Genomic DNA, 19,818 nt, shown 5'->3' on the forward strand with positions numbered 1-19,818 from the left:
GATTAACATTCAGAAGCAAGTCGCATTTCTGTATACTAACAATGAAATATTAGAAAAGGAATACAAAAATACGATACCTTTTAAAATTGCACCTCACACAATCAAATACCTCGGAATACACCTGACCAAGGAGGTGAAAGACTATTCTGAGAACTATAAAACATTAATCAAGGAAATTAAAGAGGATGTAAAGAAAGGGAAAGATATTCCATGCTCATGGGTTGGAGAAATTAATATTGTAAAACTGGCCATAGTGCCCAAAGCAATCTACAGATTCAATGCAATCCCTATCAAATTACCCAGGACATTTTTCACAGAACTACAACAAACAATCCAAACATTTATATGGAACCATAAAAGACCCAGAATTGCCAAAGCAATCCTGAGGAACACAAACCACGCAGGAGGCATAACTCTCCTAGCCTTCAAGAAATACTACAAAGCCACAGTCATCAAGACAGTGTGGTACTGATACCAAAACAGATATATAGACCAATGGAACAGAATAGAGAACCCAGAAATAAACACAGACACCTGTGGTCAATTAGTCTTGGACAAAGGAGGCAAGAACATAAAATGGGAAAAACACAGTCTTTTCAGCAAGTATTGCTGGGAAACCTGGACAGCTGCATGCAAATCAATGAAACTAGAACACACCCTCACATCATGCAAGAAAATAAATTCAAAATGGCTCAGAGGCTTAAATATAAGACAAGACACCATCAAACTCCTGGAAGAGAACATAGGCAAAACCTTCTCTTACAAATGTTTTCTCAGGTCAGTCTCCCAAAGCAACAGAAATAAGAGCAAAAATGAACCAGTGGGACCTAATAAAACTGACAAGCTTTTGCACAGCAAAGGAAACCAAAAAGAAAACAAAAAGACACCTTACAGAATGGGAGAAAATAATTTCAAATGATGCAACTGACAAGGGCTTAATCTCTAGAATATACAAGAAACTTATAGAACTCAACAGCAAAAAGGCAACAACCCAATTGAAAAATGGGCAAAAGACCTGAACAGATATTTCTCCAAAGAAGATACACAGATGGCCAACAAGCACATGAAAAAATGCTCAACATCCTTGATTATTAAAGAAATGCAAATCAAAACTACCATGAGGTACCACCTCATGCCAGTCAGAATGGCCATCATTAATAAGTCCACAAATAACAAATGCTGGAGGGGGTGTGGAGAAAAGGGAACCTTCCTGCACTGTTGGTGGGAATGTAATCTGGTACAACCACTATGGAGAACAGTATGGAGGTATCTTAGAAAACTATACATAGAACTACCATATGACACAGCAATCCCACTCTTGGGTATATATCCAGAAGAAACTTACCTTGAAAAAGATACATGCACCTGTATGTTCATTGCAGCACTATTCACAATAGCCAAGACATGGAAACAACCCAAATGTCCATCGACAGATGATTGGATTAGGAAGACATGGTGTATGTACACAAAGGAATATTATTCAGCCATGAAAAAGAACAAAATAATGCCATTTGCAGCAACAAGGATGGAACTAGAGACTCTCATACTGAGTGAAGTAAGTCAGAAAGAAAAAGAAAAATACCGTATGATATCACTTACATCTGGAATCTAATATATTGCACAAATGAACCTTTCCACAGAAAAGAAAATCATGGACTTGGAGAAAAGACTTGTGGTTGCCAAAGGGGGGGGGGAGGGAGTGGGATAAATGAGGTGCTTGGGATTCATAGATGCAGACTATTGCCTTTGGAGTGTATTAGCAATGAGATCCTGCTGTGTAGCACTGGGAACTATGTCGAGTCACTTATGATGGAGCATAATAATGTGAGAAAAAATAATGTACACATGTGTGTGTAACTGGGTCACCATTCTGTACAGAAAAAAATTGACAGAACACTGTAAACCAGCTATAATAGAACAAAATAAAAATCATTATATAAAAAAATAGTTTACTAGAATACGGCCTGTTTTGCAGAATGAAAAAGAACAACGTGTCTAAGCACACTTCTTGCCTAGTCATAGCAATTATCATATCAGTACTGTTATTACTTGTATGTTTTCTTGTCTATCTAGTCTAGAGCCTTGCAACTCAAAGTGTGAAACTCAGCATTAGCATCACCTGGAGCTTATTAGAAATGCAGACTCTTGGGGCCAACTTAGTCAGAATCTACAAGTCAAACATGTCATTTCAAATTTTTATAAGCCATTTAAAAAGAGTAAAACTAAATGAAACTAATTGTAATAATATATTTTACCCAGTATCTCCAAATATTACCTCAAAATATAACCAGTATAAAAGTTATTGATATTTTACTTTTTCATTAGGGAATCTGAAATGCAATGTATGTTTTACACTTACAGCACACTTCAATTCCAACTATAAAGAAGTATATGCTGTATTCGACAACACAGATCTAGATTATAAGCTTTTTGAAGGCAGGAACTATTTTACAGACTATGGTTCAATGTCTAACAGGCACTGAAGGAATGTCTAATGAAGGAGTACATTAATGAACCTGGATTGAAGTGGTTCAACCACTTACTAACTTTGTGATCCTAGGCAAGTCTGAAATTTTTCCTCCAAAAAAAGGGAGATAAAAATACCTACTTCATGGGGACCTGCTGTATAGCACAGGGAACTCTACCCAACATTCTGTGATAATCTATATAGGAAAAGAATCTGAAAAAGTATGGATGTATGTACATGTATAACTGAATCAGTGTGCTGTACAGCAGAAATTATCTCCACATTGCAAATCAACTATACTTCAATAAAACTTTTAAAATATATAAAAATAAAAATATACCCACCTCATGAGTTTTTGCTATGGAGCAGTGGGTTAAGAGTCCAACTGCAGCAGCTCAAGTTGCTCCGGAGGCACAGGTTTGATCTCTAGCCCCGACCAGTGGTTTAAAGGATCCAGCATTGCCACAGCTACTGCACAGGACACAGCTATGGCTTGGATTCAATCCCTGGTCCAGGAACTTCTGTATGCATGGGTGCAGCCATAAATAGAAAAAAAAAACTATTTCATGGAGTTGTCACGAAGATTTTTAAAACCATTCCAATCATCGTTCAGTAATTCTCTATCCCTGAAATATGGTTTATTGACTTTATGGCTATCTGAAATTACATTAATTATTTATTGATGTTTCTATTTATTATGAATCCACCACTAGAATTCACATCTGTTTTCATCTATTGTTCTATAATCATCCATTCATCTAACAAATGTTTATCACGTGCTTATGTGTTCTAAGCACTATTCCAGGCACTCAGGATAGAATAATAAACATAAATGAAAGGCCCTGCTATTATGACAAGTTAAAATTTAAGTAAATAAATTACAAAAATTGACACAAACTCTGCATATAATACATATTCCATCAGTAAAACAAAATCTGATAAGCAAAACTTTAGACGAACTTGATTTTGAAATTAGAAGTTTGCATTTCAGGCCTAAAGTATTCACTAAATTGACCAAATCACAGAAAAAAATGCACCAATTTAAGACAATATGTTTGTTTTCACTTTTTGCTGTCTTGATCCAGAAACTAAATACAGTACTAAGGATGTTCAAACTTGACAATATTGTCTACATCTTATCTTGTCATAACCATTCAATGTTGCCCATCTCAAAAAGTTACAATTATTATCTTAAGCAATTCTTTTCTTTTTTTAAGAACATATATGGAATAGATCTCAGGTGACTGCCATAATTCAAAGATTTATTCTTCTAGGAAAACAACTGGAATAATCAAAACAACCTATAATATCTAAGTATGTAGCATTCTAAAGAGGAAAAGTGGGTTTTTAAAAAATGTTTGATTCTCAGATCCGTAAAAGTAAATCTAATCCATAATACAGCAGTAATAGTACTAACAACTCATGCAGAGTCAAGAACCCTGAGGTCTGAAACTAAGTCCCTAGTTGAGGTAGGAATGAGGGTAGGGATTGGAGAATGGGGTAGAGAAACAATAGGTATAGATGCTGAGAAAAAGGAAAAAGCTGAAGGAAATGGGGAAAAGCTCTGGTTTAAAAGAAGTCAAAAGAAAGGGGGAAACAGGAGTCTCTGGAATCTGAAGTTAAATAGCAGAAGACTCCATGGAATTCTGGTCGTGGCTCAGTAGGTTACAAACCCTACTAGTATCCACGAGGATGCAGGTTCCATCCCTGGCCTCACCCAGTGAGTTAAGGATCCTGTGCTGCTGTGGCTGTGGCATAGGCCCACAGCTGAAGCTACAATTAGACCCCTTAGCCTGGGAATTTCCATATCCCACAAATGCAGCCCTAAAAAGCAAACAAACAAGCAAACAAGAAGACTCTAAGATTAAAATGAGGGTGTATGGAAAATAGCAAAGGGAATGTAGCTAGAGCATTCCACACGCAAATTATTTATGTCAATTGTTAAGTTAAAATTACGCTGCTTAATTCACAGGGGAATCACAGGAGGATTAATGCAAAACGTACTGAAAGAAATTAACAATTTCACTGAAGGAAAGAAACAAAAACAATTTTGGAATTACCATCTTACTGAAAAGTGGGTTCATTTCACAAAACCATGGAGGAATGGTTACCGTTTTGATTAGGAATAAAAACATTATTAGAAATACCATAATGGTAAATAGCATTGCTAAGATTGTATAATTGCATTTTGTTTTGTTTCACTTTTTGCCTTTTTAGGGTGCACCCTGCATATTTCTGCCATGGCAGTTTTAGAGCTGAAAGATGTAATTGCAGTATAGAGCATTTTAAAGGGTCAGAATGAGTAGTTTGATTGAATTAATGATGATACATTTATTGAGTACTTTGCAATTACCATTTACATACATCATTTTATTTAATGTAAGGAGACTGAGGCAAATTAAAATGACAATTAAACAAGGCAAGGGCATCAGTCAATAAGGTGGAAATTTAAAGTGGTCCTGCCACCTGTATTTATGAGAGCTCCTCTCAGGAAGGAGTGAATATTAAATATAGGTTAAAATGGAGTTCCTGTTGTGGCTCAGCAGAAATGAATCTGACTAGTATCCATGAGGATGCTGGTTTGATCCCTGGCCTCGCTCAGTGGGTTAAGGATCCCCCATTGCCATGAGCTGTGGTACAGGTTGCAGACACAGCTCAGATCCGGTGTTGCTGTGGCTGTGGCCAGTGGCTGCAGCTGTGATTCGACCCCCTAGGCTGGGAACCTCCATATGCTGCAGGTGTGGCCTTTATATAAACGTGTGTGTGTGTGTGTGTGTGTGAACATTTTAATAAGCTACTTGGGTTGGGCGGTAAAATCCAGGGATATGCACCAACAAGAAAAGATAGTCATGATGAGAATACAATCATAGTAGGAGACCTAAATACCCCCCTCACATCAATGGACAGATCCTCTAGACAGAAAACCAATAAAGCAACAGAGATCCTAAAGGAAACAATAGAAAAGTTAGACTTAATTGATATCTTCAGGACACTACATCCAAAAAAATCAGAATACACATTCTTCTCAAATGCTCATGGAACATTCTCAAGAATCGACCACATATTGGGACATAAAGCGAATCTCAATAAATTTAGGAGCATAGAAATTATCTCAAGTATCTTCTCTGACCACAATGCCATGAAATTAGAAATCAACCATGGGAAAAGGAAAGAGAAAAAACCTACTCCATGGAGACTAAACAACATGCTACTAAAAAACCAATGGGTCAATGAGGAAATCAAGAAGGAAATTAAAAACTATCTTGAAACAAATGATAATGAAGACACAACCTCTCAAAATCTATGGGATGCTGCGAAAGCAGTGCTCAGAGGGAAATTTATAGCAATACAGGCCTTTCTCAAAAAAGAAGAAAGATCCCAAATTGACAACTTAACCCTCCACCTAAATGAATTAGAAAAAGAAGAACAAAGAAGTCCTAAAGTCAGCAGAAGGAAGGAAATTGTAAAGATCAAAGAAGAAATCAATAAAATAGAGACTCAAAAAACAATAGAGAAAATTAATAAAACCAAGAGCTGGTTCTTTGAAAAGGTGAACAAAATTGATAAACCCCTGGCCAGACTCACTAAAAAGAGGAGAGAAAGAACCCAAATCACCAAAATTATAAATGAAAAAGGAGAAATCACAACGGATACAGCAGAAATACAAAAAACCATAAGAGAATACTATGAACAACTATATGGCAATAAGTTTGACAATCTGGAAGAAATGGACAATTTTCTAGAATCTTACAGCCTGCCAAAACTGAATCAAGCAGAAACAGACCAACTGAACAGACCAATCACCAGAAATGAAATTGAAGAGGTCATAAAATCACTCCCTACAAATAAAAGCCCAGGACCAGATGGCTTCACAGGTGAATTCTATCAAACATATAAAGAGGAATTGGTGCCCATCCTCCTTAAACTCTTTCAAAAGGTTGAAGAAGAAGGAATACTCCCAAAGACATTCTATGAGGCCACCATCACCCTCATTCCAAAACCAGGCAGAGATACCACCAAAAAAGAAAACTATCGCCCAATATCATTGATGAATATAGATGCAAAAATTCTCAACAAAATCTTAGCCAACCGAATCCAACAACATATCAAAAAAATTATACACCATGACCAGGTTGGGTTCATCCCAGGTTCACAAGGATGGTTCAACATACGCAAATCAATCAACATCATACACCACATTAACAAAAAAAAGGTCAAAAATCATATGATCATCTCAATAGATGCAGAAAAAGCATTTGACAAAGTTCAACATCCATTCATGATCAAGACCCTCGCCAAAGTGGGTATAGAGGGAACATTCCTGAATATAATCAAAGCCATTTATGATAAACCCACAGCAAATATAATCCTCAATGGGGAAAAACTGAAAGCCTTCTCACTCAAATCTGGAACAAGACAGGGATGCCCACTCTCACCACTGCTCTTCAACATCGTTTTGGAAGTCTTAGCCACAGCAATTAGACAAACAAAAGAAATCAAAGGCATCCATATAGGAAGAGAAGAGATCAAACTGTCACTGTATGCAGATGACATGATTCTATACCTAGAAAACCCTAAGGACTCAACCCCAAAACTCCTTGAACTGATTAATAAATTCAGCAAAGTGGCAGGATATAAGATTAACATTCAGAAGTCAGTTGCATTTCTGTATACCAGCAATGAAGCATTAGAAAAGGAATACAAAAATACGATACCTTTTAAAATTGTACCTCACAAAATCAAATACCTCGGAATACACCTAACCAAAGAGGTAAAGGACCTATATGCCGAGAACTATAAAACCTTAATTAAAGAAATCAAAGAAGATGTAAAAAAATGGAAAGATATTCCATGTTCCTGGATTGGAAAAATCAATATTGTGAAAATGGCCATCCTACCCAAAGCAATCTACAGATTCAATGCAATCCCTATCAAATTACCCATGACATTTTTCACAGAACTAGAACAAACAATCCAAACATTTATATGGAACCACAAAAGACCGAGAATCGCCAAAGCAATCCTGAGAAACAAAAACCAAGCAGGAGGCATCACTCTCCCAGACTTCAAGAAATACTACAAAGCCACAGTCATCAAAACAGTGTGGTACTGGTATCAAAACAGACAGACAGACCAATGGAACAGAATAGAGAATCTGGAAATTAACCCTGACACCTATGGTCAATTAATCTTTGACAAGGGAGGCAAGAACATAAAATGGGAAAAGGAAAGTCTATTCAGCAAGTATTGCTGGGAAACCTGGACAGCTGTATGCAAAGCAATGAAACTAGAACACACCCTCACACCATGCACAAAAATAAACTCCAAATGGCTGAAAGACTTAAATATACGACAGGACACCATCAAACTCCTAGAAGAAAACATAGGCAAAACACTCTCTGACATCAACATCATGAATATTTTCTCAGGTCAGTCTCCCAAAGCAATAGAAATTAGAGCAAAAATAAACCCATGGGACCTCATCAAACTGAAAAGCTTTTGCACAGCAAAGGAAACCCAAAAGAAAACAAAAAGACAACTTACAGAATGGGAGAAAATAGTTTCAAATGATGCAACTGACAAGGGCTTAATCTCTAGAATATACAAGCAACTTATACAACTCAACAGCAAAAAAACCAATCAATCAATGGAAAAATGGGCAAAAGACCTGAATAGACATTTCTCCAAGGAAGATATACAGATGGCCAACAAACACATGAAAAAATGCTCAACATCGCTGATTATAAGAGAAATGCAAATCAAAACTACCATGAGATACCACCTCACACCAGTCAGAATGGCCATCATTAATAAATCCACAAATAACAAGTGCTGGAGGGGCTGTGGAGAAAAGGGAACCCTCCTGCACTGTTGGTGGGAATGTAAACTGGTACAGCCACTATGGAGAACAGTTTGGAGATACCTTAGAAATCTATACATAGAACTTCCATATGACCCTGCAATCCCACTCTTGGGCATCTATCCGGACAAAGCTCTACTTAAAAGAGACACATGCACCCGCATGTTCATTGCAGCACTATTCACAATAGCCAGGACATGGAAACAATCCAAATGTCCATCGACAGAGGATTGGATTCGGAAGATGTGGTATATATACACGATGGAATACTACTCAGCCATAAAAAAGGATGACATCATGCCATTTGCAGCAACATGGATGGAACTAGAGAATCTCATACTGAGTGAAATGAGCCAGAAAGACAAAGACAAATACCATATGACATCACTTATAACTGGAATCTAATATCCAGCACAAATGAACATCTCCTCAGAAAAGAAAATCAATCATGGACTTGGAGAAGAGACTTGTGGTTGCCTGATGGGAGGGGGAGGGAGTGGGAGGGATCGGGAGCTTGGGCTTATCAGACACAACTTAGAATAGATTTACAAGGAGATCCCGCTGAATAGCATTGAGAACTATGTCTAGATACTCATGTTGCAACAGAAGAAATGGTGGGGGAAAAACTGTAATTGTAATGTATACATGTAAGGATAACCTGACCCCCTTGCTGTACAGTGGGAAAATAAAATTAAAAAAAAAAAAAAAAAAAAAGAAAAATTATCCCTGATCATGTAAAAAAAAAAAAAAAAAAAAAAAAAAAAAAAAAAAGAAAAGATAGTCAGCAACTTGCATTCGAAGGAGAGAAAGTTCCCTCCCTGAGTGAAGTATATAATTTATGCCACGGCTGAATTGTATGATATAATGTTGTACTCTTGACTCCCTATTTGACTTCTAGATCCATTTTTTCTCTCTTCCAAGAAGCTGATCTCTATGAACTGTACCTGGGCTCCTTTACCCTCTGGCTTCTGGTTAGGGTTGGTCGCTGACAGGATATTAGAGAGCAATAAAACAGAGAAACTGAGGTATTTATCACACACACACACATATACATTCATACACACCACCACGCTTTTGCCATAGTTGTGGCAGTAGCTATGTTTCCCTATAACCACAATTGCTGCTGGGAGGTCCATCTTCCAAGGCTCCCACTCTTGCTGGGCTCTGGTAAGACGATTTCTTCCCTTTGCCTCTTCAAGCCTTCAAGAAATGGGATTTCCAGCCTCTTGCTAGTGACTGTGTGTTTCACCATCCTTGTGGGTTCCCTCACTCCAATCCATCTCTATAAATAGTTCCTTCAGTAAATTCTCTTCAGTTACCTGCCTCCCAGATGCCTTGAGTTTCTTTCCCGTCCAAACCTTGACCAAAACAAAAGGAGTCCTCCTTTTCTGCCCTTCTAACATAACAGTGTTTGGTCTAAATAAATGTAGGAGATACATACATACACACACACACACACACACACACACACATATTTGTTAAGGTAATCAGTCCAAAAGGATGCCAAATCATGAGCCCGTTTGGGGTAACGATATGCCTTAATCCAACAGTGAAGAGTCATGAATGCTAGAATATACCCACACACATCACAGTTTTACCGAGGATGCTGAGTTTCAGGGGATTCAGAAGTAAAAGTTGTGTCCTCAAAAAGCTCTCAGTTTAATAAATAATAAATGAAAAATAATCATAATACTGGATAACATGAAATTATCAAAAATATACTTTTAAAGGGTCAAATTCTGTTGAGAATTAAATGGTCAATTATTTCTGACAAAAGTACAAAGACAACTCAATAGGGAAAGGACCATCCTTTTGACAAACAATGCCGGAAAAATTTGATATACATATGCAGAAAAAAATTAACTTCTATATTTATCTCACACTACATATAAAAATTAGACTCCAACTAGGTCATCGACCTAAATTTAAGAGTTAAAACTACATAAAACTTCTGGAAGAAAACATGAAAAAATATTAGTGCTCTTGAGTGTGGGAAATATTCTTTAAATACAAAAAAAAAGCATAAAAGACACTTACAGATCAATGGCAGTAAGACAAATAACCCAGTATTACAAATGGGCAAAAGGACTAAAGAGATAATTAACCAAAAAAGATACACTGATAACAAATAAGCACATGAAAAGATGTTCAACATTAGTCATTAAGGAAATGCAAATTAAAACCACAATGCTATACCACTATACTCCTGCCAGAATGGCTAAAATTAAAACAATAGACCACACTGTGTGTTGACAAGAATGTGGTACAGCTAGAACTTATATACACTGCTGGTGGATAAGCAAAACAGCAAAAACTTAGGAAAACAATTTGAGAGTTTTTGAAAGAGTTAAATATACACATACTTTATAATCCCACCATTACTAGGTATGTATCTGTATTCATGTCTGTTACATGGTATTGCTGTGCAGTAATACTATCACAAATGAAGCATTATAAAATAATACACATTGATTATCTCAGTTTCTGCAGTTCAGGAGTAAGGGCAAGCTCAGCTGTGTCATCTGCTTTAGGGTCTCACAAGTCTTATCTAAACCTCAGTTGGAGAAGCCATTGAGCCAGCAGCTTTAATTCCTTATGGATTATCAGGCTAAAGGCCAGTTTCTTGGTAGTTTTTGGCCAGATACTACCCTTGGCCCCTTGCCATATGGTCTTTTACAAAATGGTCACTTGAAAAGTCAGCAAGGCAGATAGAGTCCTTCCCCAATCAGGATGGGTTCACAATCTTGTATAACATAAAGGTATACATATAATCATGAATATCACCTTCGCCTTTTTTTTTTTTTTTTTGGCCACACTCACACACGCAGAAGCTTCCAGGCCGTGGACTGAACCTGAGCCACAGCAGAGACAATGCCAGATCCTTAACCATTAGGCCAACAGGGAACTCCAAACTTGCTCTATCTTAATAGTTAGAAGCAAGTCACATTTATAATTCAATAAAGCTGGGGGATGGGGAAAAAAGCAAGTCACAAATCCCACTCACATTTAAAGGGGAAAAGATTATATAAGCACATGTATCATGAGGAGACTACCTTAGAGTCTATCTACCATGTTACTCAAGAGAAGTGAAACATATGCTCACACAAAAACTTGTACACAAATGTTCTTAGCAGTTTTATTTATCTTAGCCAAAAACGGGGGAAAAACTCAAAAAAAAAAAAAAAACCACCCTTCAGAAATCCATCACCAAGTGAATGGATTGTGGTATATCCATAAAAAGGAACATTCAGTAATAAAAAGAAACAATCACTTGATACATGCAACAACATGGATGAACCTCAAAATACTTATACTGAGTGAAGTCACACAAAAGAGAATATATATTGTATGAATTTAGTATTCATTTATACTAAATTTCAGGAAATGTAAACTAATCTCTAATGACAAAGAAGAAGTCAGTGGTTGCATGGGAAAAGTGAAGGGAGGAGAAGATGGATTGTCAAGGGGCAATGAGGGAAGCTCTGCAGTGATGAGCAGTATGTTCATTATCTTGGTTGTAATGATGGTTTCACAGGTGCATACATATGTCAAAATTCATAAAACTGTGCATTTTAAGTGTTTGCAGTTTAATGTACCTCAATAAAGCTGCTAAACTATACCTTAGTTTTTAAAAAATATTTTAAAAAACACAGGATCCACTTTGTACAAGGGCACCATGTCATATTAACATACCCTGTTAAAATTAAAAAAATTTAATGATTTAACCATTGAGTGAAATTGATGTCAAGAAAAAGAGAACAGCATAGTTGTGCAAAGTATTTAGGATAGGCTATGTGAATCAGATGATATTTAAATGGCTTTTAAGGACAAATAAAGATTTTGAGCTGTATAGCACAGGGAACTCTTATCTAGTCACTTGTGATGGAACATAATGGAGGATAATGTGAGAAAAAGAATATATACACATGCATGACTGGGTCACTTTGCTGTACAGCATAAATTGACAGAACACTGGAAATAAACTATAATAAAATTTTTTTAAAGATTTTTATGTGTAGATATATATAAGGGCATGGCCTGCACAAAGATTGATAAATGCGTCTATTTATTCAAGAAATATGCATTAGAATTTGTGTCCCTAAGCCATATGCTAAACACTGAAAACTTTTGCTCAGCAAATTTCCAGACTACATTTGTGAAATTTGGAGGTTGCAAAGGATATTACGCTCAAAATTCAGCTGCATTTTTCATAGTGCTCCTATTCACTAACTTTCTGAATAATTCTTTCCCCATTGTAGAAGCAAGAGATTACATTAAAAGGCAGCAAATTAAATAAATAGATTCAAAGTACATCAACATGAAGTTTTTTACATGTGATCAGTCTGCACGTGGTTAATAGATAATTACAAAACTGCTATGCTGGCTAAAAAGCAAAAACTATGTATCTCTGATAGTCACTTTGGGATTCTATTTTCTTTTCCGAAGATTTATGGGTTACTGTAGAATAACCACGTGATTTATCATCCAGACTTTTACAGTGATGGGTGCTGATAATTATTATTCCGGACAACAGGACTCAGCCAAACTGTCCCAGACAAAAGATGCATAATCACGAGAGTTATGTGGAGATTTTTAAATTTTATTTTAAGGTTATAAGTACAAATTCCTGAGCTCTACCCCAGACCCACTGAATCAGAATCTCTGGTGTGGGATTTGGGAAGTCATAATCAAACTGCCATGCTTCGAAAGCCTTGGACTCTAAATTGATATCATTAAAAGCTCTTTGAGGAAAAGGAATGGACTGGGGGCATATGCACACTGTGGTATATGGAATGACTGACCAATGGGGATCTGTTATATAACCCAGGGAACTTTTAACCAATATTCTGTGATAATCTATATGAGAAAAGAATCTGAAAAAGAATGGATGTGTATATATGTATAACTGAATCACTTTGTTGTACCACAGAAATTATCACATTATAAATCAACTAAACTAGGAGTTCCCATCGTGGCGCAGTGGTTAACGAATCCGACTAGGAACCATGAGGTTGCGGGTTCGGTCCCTGCCCTTGCTCAGTGGGTTAACGATCTGGCGTTGCCGTGAGCTGTGGTGTAGGTCGCAGACGCGGCTCGGATCCCGCGTTGCTGTGGCTCTGGCGTAGGCCGGTGGCTACAGCTCTGATTCGACCCCTAGCCTGGGAACCTCCATATGCCGTGGGAGCGGCCCAAATAAGTAGCAAAAAGACAAAAAAAAATAAATAAATAAAATAAAATAAATAAATAAATCAACTATACTTCAATAAAACTTTAAAAAAATAAAAAATAAAGACTTTGAATTCTTAAAGTCTATGTTTAATAAGGGGGTTCTGAACATTGACTGGGTATCTGATGATAGCAGGGAATTATTAAATCTCCTACTGTAATAATTATATTGTGATAAGAGAATGTCCTTATTTTTAGGAAATACACATAGCTGCATTTAAGAGTGATGTGTGCATTTTTCAACTGATTCTGAGAATATTTAACACATACAAATAAAGCTGACAGTGGGTACACACATGTTCACTGGACTATTTCTTTAAATTTTTCTGTAAGTTTGAACTTTCTTATTATAAAATGTTGCGAGGAGAAGACTACTAAGGAAAAACTTTGTGTATAAGTAGACAGCATTATTGTTATAAGTACTCTGAAGAACTATGACCCCAAACATGGTAAATTAAATGATTACTAAAAAGTCCATCCTGCAATTCCTCTTCTTGGACTTTTTCTTAAGAAAGAACAATGACAAAAATAATAACTCCAGAATTTAAAACAGTGTTATTGTTACAATATTCAAAATGTGTAGCAATAATAGCATGTTTAAGTAAGTTATGGTGCATTGGTACATTCAATGAAGGGACTATTATTCCACAATTTAAAAAGTCATCGTTGGAGTTCCTGCTGTAGGCAGTGAGTTAAGAATCTCACTTAAGTGGCTCTGATTGTTGCAGAGGTGTGATTTGGGTCCCCAACCTGGCACGGTGAGTTAAAAGGATCCAGCTTTACTGCAGCTGTGGAGTTGGTCTCAGCTGAGGCTGAGATTCAATCCCTAGCCCAGGCACTTCCATATGCTGAGGGTGCGGCCATAAAATTAAAAAAAGAAAAAAGAAGGGAGGGAGGGAAGGAGGGAAAAAAATAAAATAATCATTGTCAACAATATATTGCATACATTTTGCTATGCGGTTACATAACTAGGTGCAAAAAGAATCCGAAATTTTATCTGTGCTATATAAAATTTATGGATTCAAGTGAACAGAACTGGAAGTTTGTAAGTAAAGCGTTATTTGAAAAGCAGTTTTTTCCCTTATTTCATTTCTTTATTTCGAATTCTACTAACGATGGTGTGTAACAATAATGCATTTTTTTAAAAAGTCCTTAGCTTTTACCTTAATTCGGTCCCACAGGCAGTAAAGGTCAGTTCATAATTTGCTGAACAACTGAATAAGACCTAAGGTACCTCAACTGATTAATGCTTAACTAATTTGAGATAGCCACAGAACCGTTTTGTCGACTACAGATATAACAAACATTACGTGTAAACCATGTTGCTGAAAGGTCTCCCAACATCCCAGGACCAAAATGTGTGAGTTAAATGCACGACGACAAACATGGCAAAAAAAAAAAAAATACTACCTGTCACATGGGATGGGCATGTCGGGATTTTTCTCCGTGAAAGGTTTTTGATCCCAAGCTGCCTCTTACTTTCACCAAAAAGAAATGGTTCCAGAGTCCCAGGCAAGGAAGGAGACTGTTCCCTTGCCCAGGAGGCTGAAAACCGCTCCTTGTGAGCAGAAGGCTTCCTAAGTCCTTCAGTACTCTTCGATTCCCTAGTTGCTAGGTTTACTTGCTAAGGCACCAACCGTCTCGCAGGAAGAGGGGGACGGTGCACTAGCTTTTGGCGTCGTAGCGAATCCTCTCTAAACGGAGCTAATTTGTTCCGGGAGGAAACATTCAGCTCCTCTAAGAGCGACGGGAAGGAAAGGAGAGGCTGGGAGTGACGCCACTGAACCGCGGAGGATTGTGGGAGGAGGTTGTCGCCAATTTCCCCTCCCCCTCCCCCCTCCCAGCCAAGATGTCTGACATGGAGGATGATTTCATGTGCGATGATGAGGAGGACTACGACTTGGTGAGGCGCAGGGGACAGAACTCTGGGGTTGGAAGTGGTTTCTTGCTTTAGAGGCCGAGGCAGGGGCGACCGCCGCTTCTCCCCGTAGAACATGTGCTCCTTCCAGCCTCTCCCGGAGCAGTGACAGGACGAGTTTACCTCCTCCCACTTCGCGCACCGGGCCGGGGCCCTGCTTCTCCCGCATGGGGGAGGGGAAGGTAAAGGAGGCAGTGAAGAGGGTCCCGAGCGTTGTGTTCCCAAGTCCGAGCGCCAACTCGGTTTACATGGGCACTCCTGACCTCCGGCGTCCGGTTATCGGTGTCTCCTCCTTCCTGCCTCCCGCGCAAGCCGCCTTGGGGACCATGCAGCGGTTTAGGCCCCGGCTCTGCCCTTTTGGGCTCAGCATTCTCGGCCCCTCTAATTCACACTTGAAGTGAGCGAATGCGAAATGCTAGGGGAAGGGTCCGAAAACTAGGGGCCTTACTACTCCCAGGCCTGACAGCCAAACACCACTCTGAGCCTCCTGTAAACAGAGCTTAGGTTAGTCTTGTCCAGGGTGCGTTTTGGTTTAAGGTGAAGGTGCAGTGGAGAATTGAGAGCAAGGCTAGCTTAAAAATAATAGTTTAGCTACTTGTTTTGTTTTAAGAAAACAGTTGGGCAGGAGGTTTTGCTTTTTGTTTGAGGCTTTTGGGGGCAGGGAGGGGAAGGGGTATAAGGGGGTTGACCCAATGGCTTTTTTCTTTATTTAGAAATTTCCCAATATTCAAAGTTAAAAGTATCAACAGTGGAGAAATAAACGAATTTATGTTGCTGAATGGTTGTTTTTAAAGATTCAAGGTTTAATTTATGAACGGATTTACGGGGTGATTTTTTTTAATTCACTATGGGGTATTTCAAGTTGATAATCAAAAATATTATCTGTGTGGGAACTAAGAAAAATGATCTCGACCAAGAATTAGCATCACCTTGGCTTTGCTTTTTATTTGGGGGACGTTTTTCTGCATGATTCTTGTATATTATGGTGATGCCTGCATTATCAAAAAATTATGAAATAGATACTTAGGGAAGTCTGGCCCATAAGGCCAGAGTCTCAAGATGTTAATATATCGTTTTGAAGTAGTGTAAATCTTTTTATAGGCATTTGCAATACTTTCCCTTTAAGAAGAAAACACATTTGGAAGGGGGAGAGGAAGGAGATGCTTGCTATTACCTAAAATTTGTAGTAGAGGTTTTGGTAATTCTTAAAGTTAAACGTAGAGTTATGCTGGTAGTTATGATTTCTGCCTTAGATTTTAGTTTGTGCAAACAGGCCAGTTTTAGGCAGTGCCTGAAGTCCATTAAGAATGTTGCTTGTAACTTCAGCATTTTTATTTATTACATGTTTATATTACAGGCATTTTTTTAACTATGAAAGTGTTTTTAATTATGTCTGTGGTTTTAGTTTGTTTTTGAATGTTTGTGCTTATCTCTTTTCTAAGCAATAGTTTTTTGAATACATGATTTATTAATACTTTGATTAACTTGAAGATCATCGGTGAGACTGTAATGAAGGAATGGCAGTAAGAACCTCTCCGGGAGTTCCTCTCATGGCTCAGTGGAAATGAATCTGACTAGCATGCCTGAGGACACAGGAGCGATCCCTGGCCTCCTTCAGTGGGTTAAGGATCCACTGTGATGTAGGTTGCCAACACGGCTGGGATCCTGAGTTTCTGTAGGCTGGCAGCTACAGCTCCCATTTGACCCTCAGCCTGGGAACCTCCATATGCCATGGGTGCAGCCCTTAAAAAAAAAAAAAAAATCCATCTCATGAAGTAGTCAGTTCATTTTTGCAGAGATTTTAATTAAACATACATGATTTAACTTGGCTCTGTTTCTCCATTCCTTAAGGGCCTACACTACATGTACAGTATAAAATTGAACATGCAATTGTTTTAACTTTTTTTATCTCTTAACCAAAAAAGTAAGATTTTAACTATCACATGATTAAATAAAAGTTCTCCCAACATTCTGTTAAATAGTCCTCTCTTCCCCTCATATCTCATTAGCATATATATTATTTTTTTACTAATGTAATTTTCTTAAGCCATTGTATATTTAAAAAAAAAAAGATTAAAGGGGCTGGTTGCCATGTCATGTTTATATGTTGCCAAAAGAGAAGTGCTTTTTTGTTTTTGTACCTTTTTTTTTTTTTTTGCTCTTTAGGGCCGCACTCTCGGCATTTGGAGGTTCCCACGCTAAGGGTCTAATCAGAGCGGAGCCACAGACACAGCAACGCAGTATCCCAGCCACGTCTACAACCTACACCACAGCTCCTGGCAATGCTGGATCCTTAACCCACTGATCCATTCCAGGGATTGAACCCGAAACCTCATGGTTACTAGTCAGATTTGTTTCTGCTGAACCATGAGAGGAACTCCTGTTTTAGTGGTTTTTTTGGTCTGGGTCGTTTATGTTTGCTTAGGATTTAAGAGTCAACAGAATTGACTTGCTATTTTAGGGAAACTTTTTTTTTTTTAATGTTTGTCGGAATATTTGCCATCACCTCATTTTAATGAAAATCTTAACAAGAACCATGAGTATCCTAACTAAAGGATTTGGTATATATTTCATAAGTTGTCTGTTGATAAATTTTAATACCCTAAATCACTTCTTGTTCTTGCCCAGTACAGTAGATATAGATAAGATACCACTGGAAAAAGTAAAAATGTTTCTAAGACTGTGCTTTTTTAATCCAAGAAAGTAAATAATCGTTTGTGCCCAGGAGCTAAAAGAAGAGAGAACTGAGTTGGTTAAAAAAAAAAAGAAGAAGAAGAAACAGGAGAGTTCCCATCATGGCTCAGCAGTAACGAACCTGACTAGAAACCGTGAGGACGAGAGTCCCTGGGCTTACTCAGTGGATTAAGGATCTAGCGTTGGAGTGAGCTGTGGTGCAGGTCACAGACGAGGCTTGGATCCCAAGTTGCTGAGGTGCTGTGGCTGTGGTATAGGCCAGCAGTTGTAGCTCCAATTCAGCCCCCCAGCCAGGGAACACATGCCAAAGGTGTGGCCCTAAAAAACAAAAAAAGAAGAAGAAGAAGAAGAAGAAACAGGAATTCCTGTTGTGGCTCAAGGATTTTGTTACCCGACTAGTATCCATGATGATGCAGGTTTGCCTGGCCTCGCTAAGTGGTTTCAGAATGCGGCAGTACTGTGAGCTGTGGTGTAGGTCACAGACACAGCTCAAATCCCACCTGGCTCTGGTATAGGCTGGCAGCTGCAGCTCCAATTCGATCCTTCATCCGGGAACTTACATACGCTGCACGCTCTGCCCTAAAAAAAAAAAAAGCAGCAGCAGCAAATTCAGTATTCTTAACTTCTTATTTCTAAGATCTTTGCTATTTTTATTTGAGACTAAAACAGGCATAAATGTAGCCTCAATAAGCAGTGAATGGAGAAGTGGAAAATGGTACAGTAAATGTCTTTTAATTCAATGATAATTTTACAGATTTATATGCTAATGGTGTTAATAGTAACAATTAATAATAACTGTAGTGCCATTCATTAATATACTATATACTAATAGTGTTAATGAATAACTGATGTGCCATTCATTAATAAGGCCATTGGTAAGTTAAATGTATTGTAATTCCATAATCCAGCCATTCTAGCATGAAATTGATTAGTACTTTTAATAATCTTTTTATAAAGAATTTAAGACAAACTGACTTCATACTAAAAATAATTCTTTAGTAGTTCCCTGTTATAGGTAGGGCATTGTATATTTGTACTTAAATGTATTACAAGTAAAAAAAAAAAAATCATTGAGGAACTTCCTACTATGGCACAGTGGGTTAATAACCCAGCATTGTCTCTTTGGTGGTATGGGTTCAATCCCCAGCCTGGCACAGTGGGTTAAGGATCATGCGTTGCAGCAGCTGTAGCATAGGTTGCAGTGATGGCTAGGATTTGATGCCTGGCCTTTGGAGCGTTCATATGCATGGGTATGGCCAAAAAAGAATTAAAAAAAAAAAAATAGTTGAAAAGGTAGACTAAGTGCACCTGTTCAAATATATTACCAAGCTGTAAGCTTCATCTTAGTCACCTAGTCAGGCTTATAATTATGATTAGTGCTTGAATGTATGGAGGTTCCCAGGCTAGGGGTTGAATCGGAGTTGTAGCCACCGGCCTACACCACAGCCACAGCAACGCCGAATCCTTAACCCGCTGAGCAAGGCCAGGGATCGAACCTGCAACCTCATGGTTCCTAGTCGAATTTGTTAAACATTTAGCCACGACAGGAACTCCAGTATTATTATTCTTGTCTTAGTAGTCTTTTTTAATGCCCTAGAAATTTACTTCCCTTTTGTCTTCTTTGAAAGGGGAGAGAGGAGAGTCTTAGCTGCA

At 38.0% G+C, this 19,818-nt stretch overlaps 2 protein-coding genes across 25 annotated transcripts in view; one reads left to right on the forward strand and one right to left on the reverse strand.

Moving 5' to 3' along the window:
- The window catches only part of GALK2 (galactokinase 2), a 254,112-nt gene extending 238,914 nt beyond the window's left edge, over nucleotides 1–15,198 (reverse strand). For 13 of the 23 annotated variants that reach the window (XM_084970577.1, XM_084970565.1, XM_084970563.1 and 10 more), the window contains exons 1-2: nucleotides 14,964–15,198; nucleotides 2,812–2,988 (exon numbers count right to left, since the gene is read on the reverse strand). In XM_084970577.1, the coding sequence (XP_084826703.1) occupies nucleotides 2,812–2,816 (5 nt within the window). In that variant the 5' untranslated portion in view covers nucleotides 2,817–2,988; nucleotides 14,964–15,198. The remainder of the gene's footprint in view (nucleotides 1–2,811; nucleotides 2,989–14,963) is intronic. The other 10 variants (XM_084970511.1, XM_084970584.1, XM_084970581.1 and 7 more) reach the window with 2 other exon arrangements.
- Nucleotides 15,199–15,390: 192 nt separating this feature from the next.
- The window catches only part of COPS2 (COP9 signalosome subunit 2), a 32,042-nt gene continuing 27,614 nt past the window's right edge, over nucleotides 15,391–19,818 (forward strand). Inside the window, exon 1 of one of the 2 annotated variants that reach the window (NM_001105301.1) lies at nucleotides 15,391–15,456. In NM_001105301.1, coding sequence (NP_001098771.1) covers nucleotides 15,403–15,456 — 54 coding nt within the window. In that variant the 5' untranslated portion in view covers nucleotides 15,391–15,402. The remainder of the gene's footprint in view (nucleotides 15,457–19,818) is intronic. The other variant, XM_021072083.2, reaches the window with a different exon arrangement.

This window comes from Sus scrofa, chromosome 1, assembly GCF_054392235.1.
Source record: "Sus scrofa isolate SSC_HxYL_T2T_F1_AM1 chromosome 1, Sscrofa_HxYL_maternal_Yorkshire_Landrace_v2.0, whole genome shotgun sequence".
In the NCBI taxonomy this organism is placed as follows: Eukaryota; Metazoa; Chordata; class Mammalia; order Artiodactyla; family Suidae; genus Sus; species Sus scrofa.